Source organism: Bradysia coprophila, unplaced genomic scaffold, assembly GCF_014529535.1.
Source record: "Bradysia coprophila strain Holo2 unplaced genomic scaffold, BU_Bcop_v1 contig_441, whole genome shotgun sequence".
Classification (NCBI taxonomy): domain Eukaryota; kingdom Metazoa; phylum Arthropoda; class Insecta; order Diptera; family Sciaridae; genus Bradysia; species Bradysia coprophila.
In genome coordinates, this window is record NW_023503694.1 from 23,570 (window position 1) to 32,250 (window position 8,681).

Genomic DNA, 8,681 nt, shown 5'->3' on the forward strand with positions numbered 1-8,681 from the left:
AACAAAATAATGTAGGCAAGTGATTTTTTAGTGTGTTTCAACGGTGCGCAGTGGTTAGTGAAAAAACACATTGACAACCAACTAAGAAACCTTTTAGTTTCTAAGATTTTTAATTTTTTCTATTTACATGTAAAGAAATTCATTTGGATATTTTGAACAAAATAATGTAGGCAAGTGAGTTTTTGGTGTGTTTCAACGGTGCGCTGTTGTTAGTGAAAAAACACATTTACAACCAGCTAAAAAACCTTTTAATTTCTGAAATTTTCAATTTTTTTATTTACGTGTAAAAAAAATCATATGGATATTTTGAACAAAATGATGAAGGCAAGTGAGTTTTTAGGATGTTTCAACGATGCGCAGTGGTTAGTGAAAAAACACATTTACAACCAACTAAAAAACCTTTTAGTTTCTAAGATTTTCTATTTTTTTTTTATTTACATGTAAAAAAATTCTTTTGGATATTTTGAACAAAATAATATAGGCAAGTGAGTTTTTGTGTGTGTTTTAACGTCGCGCTGTTGTTAGTGAAAAAAACATATTTACAACCAGCTAAAAAACTTTTTAATTTCTGAAATTTTCAATTTTTTTATTTACGTGTAAAAAAATTCATTTGGATATTTTGAACAAAATAATGTAGCCAAGTGAGGTTTTAGTGTGTTCCAACGGTGCGCAGTGGTTAGTGAAAAAACACATTTACAACCAACTAAAAAACCTTTTAGTTTCTAACATTTTCAATTTTTTCTATTTACATGTAAAAAAATTCATTTGGATATTTTGAACAAAATAATGTAGGCAAGTGATTTTTTAGTGCGTTCCAACGGTGAATGTCAATTGTCAAAAACCAGACTCGATCATTTTATTTTGCTTTCATTTTAAAAAAACTTTTAGTTTTTAAGATTTTCAATTTTTTTATTTACGTGTAAAAAAATTCATATGGATATTTTGAACACAATAATGTAGGCAAGTGATTTTTTAGTGTGTTTCAACGGTGCGCAGTGGTTAGTAAAAAAACACATTTTCAACCAATTAAAAAGCCTTTTAGTTTCTAAGATTTTCAATTTTTTTTATTTACATGTAAAAAAATTCATTTGGATATTTTGAACAAAATAATGTAGGCAAGTGATTTTTTAGTGTGTTTCAACGGTGCGCAGTGGTTAGTGAAAAAACACATTTTCAACCAATTAAAAAGCCTTTTAGTTTCTAAGATTTTCAATTTTTTTTATTTACATGTAAAAAAATTCATTTGGATATTTTGAACAAAATAATGTAGGCCAGTGAGTTTTTAGTGTGTTTCAACGGTGCGCAGAGTTTAGTGAAAAAATATTTTTACAACCAGCTAGAAAACTTTTTAATTTCTGAAATTTTCAATTTTCTTTATTTACGTGTAAAAAAATTCATTTGGATATTTTGAACAAAATAATGTAGGCAGGTGATTTTTTAGTGTGTTTCAACGGTGCGCAGTGGTTAGTGAAAAAACACATTGACAACCAACTAAGAAACCTTTTAGTTTCTAAGATTTTTAATTTTTTCTATTTACATGTAAAAAAATTCATTTGTGTCGTATCCTTCATTTCATGAAAATGAGAAGACGGTTGATTGCACTAGGCAAAATATATTTTTTATTGATCAATATCACTATGCAATTCACAATACTTTCACTCGACGCGAAATCACCTTTCGAACACTATTGTTCATAACAATTCTCTCAATTACTTAGACCTTTCCAGCCGATGGATAAAAACACTTCTCTTAATTCTCCAAACCTTTCAAGTCGACGTACAAAATAATTCTGACTTTCTATGTTCATTGCAATCGACCGTTCGGTACGATTGATATTCCACAATTTTCCTATTTTGCGTTATCAGCAAATTGATGCGAGTGCAATTGCACTTCACATCCGTCCAACCTCGATAGCGATTTCGTGGACAACACATTCTCATGATATTCGATTCCGAATATTTGAGAATTCAACGATTCAGCAAATTGTGGAATATTTTCATCGCCATTCGGCATGAGGGGTACCACAATACTCCCTCCTCAGAAAAATAAGATCATCGTTCAAACGGGATAACAGTTTTTCATCTCAATACTTCTCCTCACATTCTTCAACCTTCTACTATATTGTCTTGAGCCATTCGCTCATTTGACTAAGTTTTTGAGAAGTGATTTCGCGCTTTCACATCGGTTCTTAATCTATACAATCAAAAATATAAACTCGAAATGACCAAATGGTCCTAACTACGACCCCAAATGAAACCCCAAATATAATTGTAACAGTCTAAGTGACTATAAAAATCAAAAACATTTTAAATGACTATAAAAATCAGAAATTTTGACCCCCAACCCTACTCTAAAATCCTCAACCATTGAAAGATTGTCCCTGGATCGTGCCTGGATCGTGCCAATTCGTGCATCCGCTGTATTCCCTCCGTGGCACTCCGGAATATTGTGCTTCGGCATCGTATGTACCATACGATACCCGCCCCCATAATGAAAAGGACTGAGACAAAGGCCATCAACGACCAAATGGACCAACCGTAGCTTTTGATCTGGTCAAACTGTCCCTGGTGTTCTCGGATTATCGTTTCGTCACGCCAATCGTTTTCCAACTGTTCCGTTTCATGAATGGCTGAAATGATAGAGCGAGATAAGTCCGCATGCGAGCTTACCCGTAGTTTATCGATCTTTCTCTGCGGCATCTCTCTGTCTGCCAACCATTTTTCATCCCATAGTGGTTGTATCGGTGCCACCTCGATCACGCGTGTTGTCTCAATCTGTCTCTCCTGAGTGTCGATTTTTCGCCGGAACATCAATTTTGATTCGCCCACCACCACATCGCACGCTTCAGTTATTTTCAGGATTCCATTTCCCTGTATCACCACCGACTGTATGTTCCCCGAATTTTTGCAAATTGGACGAATCGTTGTGCGCCCATGAGTTATGACTAACGACCAAATTGACCAACCATGACTCTCGATTTTGTTGAACTGTATCTTGTTTTGTCTCACTACTTGCTCTCTCTTCCAGTCGTCTTCGATCCTCAACTTGTCAATTTATCGGTTCGACCCAGGTCCGTCCAACAGCCATTGCTCATTCCGCTAGGGCTGTCTTGGTGCAATATTCATAGTGTTCGTTGTCTCGACTCATTTCTCGTGCGTTTCAATCCGTCTCAGGAGCAACAGTTTCGTCTACCCGCTCATCCAGTTTATACAAGGCCTGCCGAAACAGTGACTGTCCATGGTTACGACCGTCGATGTTAGTGACTGTCCATTGACTGTCGGTGTTGGTGACTGTCCATGGTTAAAACTGTCGATGTTTGTGACTGTGTAAGTCAGTGATTGACCATGTTGTTCAAAGATTGTCAATGTTTCTAAAATAAAATCAAAAATATATAAAGCAAGAATTTTCAAAAAAAAAATTATAGTGACACTGCGACAGCGAGTGGCCGTTTTGCTGTAACTACGAAATATATCATTTACATTATCATTTCCCCATTGTAATTAATCGGATACCCAATGCATTTTCACCCAAGCGTAAAGATAAAGTAACTATCTCTAAAATCACCTCATCATCATTGAGGTTTTAAGCATTCGTCTTTTTCTCACTCGTGGCCTGGCCACATTCATTCACAGTATGCTATAGGTCTCACCTTTCATAAAAAATGCCTTCATATCATCAACTTCAATCATCATTCAACCCGCGTAATTCATTCATTCATAAAATTTATCTAAACGCAAATATTCATTTTCCCAAACAAATGCATTTTCCTATGCCCAAATCAAAGATTTCATATATGATTCAATCGTCCATCCATTCATCATTTACAACAAATAATATCGAGCTCAACAAATTTCAACCCGATACGAGACAAAACAGAACTTCAAATCGAAATCTGCAAAAATGAAAGTCGGATCAACAACCTCAACGCCAAAACATGGCAAGATAAAATTCTGCCAAACATAAACTTTTTCAATCCAAAATAACAAAAAGCAATTTCATCTTGCAATTACTGAGGGAACAAAAAGTAAAATCAAAACTCGAATCTAACTAAATCAAATTCAAACATATAAAATCAACAACTTGAAAAATACAACTAAACATGAATTTCGACCACAATGAACCCGATGTATCAACATTATTTTCCCAACGGCCTTTTCCACAAGCTGTTCGTATCAACGGAACATCCTTGAATTTGTCATATTCTCATATTTAGTAACGGCTATCATGTCATGTTTCTTCGCGCCACTATTCTCAGCCCAGTCTCATGTGTTCTGACAACAGTTTCATCATTTTCATACCTTTGCCAGTTCAGCTCAGCGGGTTAACCCAATTAAATTCAAACTCCATTTCTTCCACTTCTACTTTTTCGTCGTTTTACCAACATTTGTTTTCCAATGCTCATTCGTGTCCAACGTTTACAGTTCATATTTTCCATACGTCCATACGTAAGTACGTTCATCGACCCTTTCAACAATTTTCATCATGGATCATTACCTTACTTAGCAAGTACGTTTTTAACTTGCTATCGTAAGTACGTTCATCGACCCTTTCAACAATTTTTATCATGGATCATTATCCTGCGGCAGCGAGTACCTTTTTACTTTGCTATCGTAGGTACGTTAACCGATCCTTCTACCAACAATTTTCATTATGGATCATTACCCTACGGCAACAAGTACGTTTTCACCTTGCTATCGTAGGTACGTTAACCGATCCTTCCACCAACAATTTTCATTATGGATCATTACCCTACGGCACAAGTACGTTTTCACCTTGCTATCGTAGGTACGTTAACCGATCCTTCCACCAACAATTTTCATTATGGATCATTACCCTACGGCAACAAGTACGTTTTCACCTTGCTATCGTAGGTACGTTAACCGATCCTTCCACCAACAATTTTCATTATGGATCATTACCCTACGGCAACAAGTACGTTTTCACCTTGCTATCGTAGGTACGTTAACCGATCCTTCGAACAATATCAATTTGTACCCAGAGCGCTATTGTCTCTGATGTTTCATTTCTATTTTACTAGCAACCAAAACCAAAACCGTTTCAACGAATGAGTGAGAAAACAAATTTTGAACGACAACATACTAACTCACCGTCTTTTTCACACTCACCCTTCATTTTCATCCGAGTCAATTTATATAAGCTCAGGCCCGTCACTCACAATTTTTGATCGTCAGTTATTTTACGTTTGCACCCTCTGAAGTTGTGTTTCTCTCCCCCACAGCGACGACATAGAAGTCTCCTCGGACATGTTCTAGCAACATGCCCCTTTTCGTTGCAAATATAGCATTCTTTCGCGATTTTCATAGTTTCACGTGTAGTCTCGCTTTCGCACGATCCTTCCTTAACAACATTCAATTTGTTCCCATTGCGCAACGAGTATATTTCAGCTAGCATTGACTTCAAATCGTGACGCAAACGCGATAATTCTTCCAAGTAGTCCTGTGTGTGACCCATGTTCTTCCAGTTGACTGTATTTGGCGCCGCTTCTGCCCGTTCTTTTTCGTTGACCCCATTTGGTATTATTTCCGCAAAATCTTTTTCATATTCCAGGGCAAGTTTCATCGTATCTTTGATGTTGTCAGGTGCTGGTCTACAGTGTAAAACCATGTGCTCGGTAATATCTGTCCTCAACAAACCCATTTTCATTGCATAAACGGCTTCTTTCTCCAACATTTTGTCGTAGAATTCAATTTCAAGCTGATTTTGGTATTCTGATTCGACTGCTTCACAACCCAATCTATAAAGAGTTTGCACTTTCAGTAAAAAGCATTCCAAGCTCTCATTCTGTGCCTGTTTGCAATTCCATAGATCTTTTTGACAGTCTTTGAATGAGTATGGTTTTTTATATTTCGAAATCAGCAGCTTTTTTATTTGTCCATACGTCACACACTTCTCATACTTCACTTCTAGATAAGCTTCTCCAGTCAGTTTCCTTTTAATACATTCCAGGATGTTTCCTTGCTCTTCGGGTCTTCCTATCTCCAACGCAATTTCACATCCTTTTAAAAACTTGTGTAAGTCCGCCTCTGTATATTTTTCACCAGGGAACGTTGGTATGATTTTGTCAGTTATTCCAATCAACTCAACAATACTTCTCATTCTTACAATATTGTTTTAGGCATTTATGCTTATACCCTAATTCGTTTCATCGACCCGAACACTTCTGAATTTCACATGTTTATCAGATACATCTTATTGTTTCGTCTCACAACTTACACGTCGTTTGTGCATGCTACATTCATCTTCTAGCCACCTCCTCAAAGTTCAACACGTTACAATTTAACCATCTTCTAAGTTTTTTCCCACTTATGTCTATCGTATCTATATAACGCAAAACTTGTCAAGAATTTCAAAATTTCATCAATTGACTTCTTATAATCGTTGGTTCACACACGTATATTCATCACCGTTCTCATTTTCATTCTAGTTTCAATTTAAAATTCTTGTGAGACGAGTCCCCATAAAATTCACAAACGTTTCTGTCAAAGTTCACTGAGTCTCCGAGTTAAATTTTCCTTTTTATTATTAAGATTTCTTCACCGCTTTAGTTTTCCGACCTTCACATTTAAATAAACAACACACTGCCCGTCATATGCAAGCTTTATTCATGATTAATGTCATATAGAAATATGCATACGGTAACAAATTCAAGCGCGAATTCATGTTTATGTGTACTGTCTTTCTGGTTACTTTACACGTAACATTACACGTAATACACGTAACGTTCTCATATTTTGTTTTTATATGCACATCAAGAATTGCACATTATTGCACATATACACAATTTCCATCTTTCAACGATAACCTGTCACCGAAATAAGAATTGTCCGGTATTTGTACATATCTTCATTGAATTCTGCATATTTATAGGCTTCATCACATATGCGTTATGTGCGAATGTCAAAATTATTTAACCGTGGGGTTTTCACGTTGGGCGCCATTGTCGTATCCTTCATTTCATGAAAATGAGAAGACGGTTGATTGCACTAGGCAAAATATATTTTTTATTGATCAATATCACTATGCAATTCACAATACTTTCACTCGACGCGAAATCACCTTTCGAACACTATTGTTCATAACAATTCTCTCAATTACTTAGACCTTTCCAGCCGATGGATAAAAACACTTCTCTTAATTCTCCAAACCTTTCAAGTCGACGTACAAAATAATTCTGACTTTCTATGTTCATTGCAATCGACCGTTCGGTACGATTGATATTCCACAATTTTCCTATTTTGCGTTATCAGCAAATTGATGCGAGTGCAATTGCACTTCACATCCGTCCAACCTCGATAGCGATTTCGTGGACAACACATTCTCATGATATTCGATTCCGAATATTTGAGAATTCAACGATTCAGCAAATTGTGGAATATTTTCATCGCCATTCGGCATGAGGGGTACCACATTTGGATATTTTGAACAAAATAATGTAGGCAAGTGATTTTTTAGTGTGTTTCAACGGTGCGCAGTGGCTAGTGAAAAAACACATTGACAACCAACTAAGAAACCTTTTAGTTTCTAAGATTTTTAATTTTTTCTATTTACATGTAAAGAAATTCATTTGGATATTTTGAACAAAATAACGTAGGCAAGTGAGTTTTTGGTTTGTTTCAACGGTGCGCTGTTGTTAGTGAAAAAACACATTTACAACCAGCTAAAAAACCTTTTAATTTCTGAAATTTTCAATTTTCTTTATTTACGTGTAAAAAAATTCATTTGGATATTTTGAACAAAATAATGTAGGCCAGTGAGTTTTTAGTGTGTTTCAACGGTGCGCAGAGTTTAGTGAAAAAATATTTTTACAACCAGCTAGAAAACTTTTTAATTTCTGAAATTTTCAATTTTTTTTATTTACGTGTAAAAAAATTCATTTGGATATTTTGAACAAAATAATGTAGGCAAGTGATTTTTTAGTGTGTTTCAACGGTGCGCAGTGGTTAGTGAAAAAACACATTTTCAACCAATTAAAAAGCCTTTTAGTTTCGAAGATTTTCAATTTTTTTTATTTACGTGTAAAAAAATTCATTTGGATATTTTGAACAAAATAATGTAGGCAGGTGATTTTTTAGTGTGTTTCAACGGTGCGCAGTGGTTAGTGAAAAAACACATTGACAACCAACTAAAAAAACTTTTAGTTTCTAAGATTTTTAATTTTTTCTATTTACATGTAAAAAAATTCATTTGGATATTTCGAACAAAATAATGAAGGCAAGTGAGTTTTTGGTGTGTTTCAACGGTGCGCTGTTGTTAGTGAAAAAACACATTTACAACCAGCTAAAAAACCTTTTAATTTCTGAAATTTTCAATTTTTTTATTTACGTTTAAAAAAATTCATATAGATATTCTGAACAAAATGATGTAGGCAAGTTAGTTTTTATTGTGTTTCAACGGCGCGCAGTGGTTAGTGAAAAAACCCATTTTCAACCAATTAAAAAGCCTTTTAGTTTCTAAGATTTTCAATTTTTTTTTAATTACATGTAAAAAAATTCATTTGGATATCTTGAACAAAATAATGTAGGCAAGTGAATTTTTAATGTGTTCCAACGGTGCGCAGTGGTTAGTGAAAAAACACATTTACAACCAACTAAGGTAAAAGCAAAATAAAATGATCGAGTCTGGTTTTTGACAATTGAAATTCAATTGTCATAAACCAGACT

The 8,681-nt window shown here is 35.0% G+C and overlaps 1 protein-coding gene across 1 annotated transcript; it reads right to left on the reverse strand.

Annotated features, from left to right (window-relative positions):
• Positions 1-2,171: 2,171 nt before the first annotated feature.
• On the reverse strand, positions 2,172-6,981 carry LOC119082475. Its single transcript, XM_037191995.1, has 2 exons — positions 5,127-6,981; positions 2,172-3,370 (listed from the first exon to the last, which is right to left on the reverse strand). The coding sequence occupies exon 1, from the start codon at positions 6,115-6,117 to the stop codon at positions 5,173-5,175; it is 945 nt and encodes a 314-aa protein (XP_037047890.1). The 5' UTR covers positions 6,118-6,981; the 3' UTR covers positions 2,172-3,370; positions 5,127-5,172.
• Between the last annotated feature and the right edge of the window lie 1,700 nt (positions 6,982-8,681).

Excerpts from the sequence above, each read along its gene's own strand:
- LOC119082475 (XM_037191995.1), bottom strand. The coding sequence starts at position 6,117 with ATGAGAAGTATTGTTGAGTTGATTGGAATAACTGACAAAATCATACCA.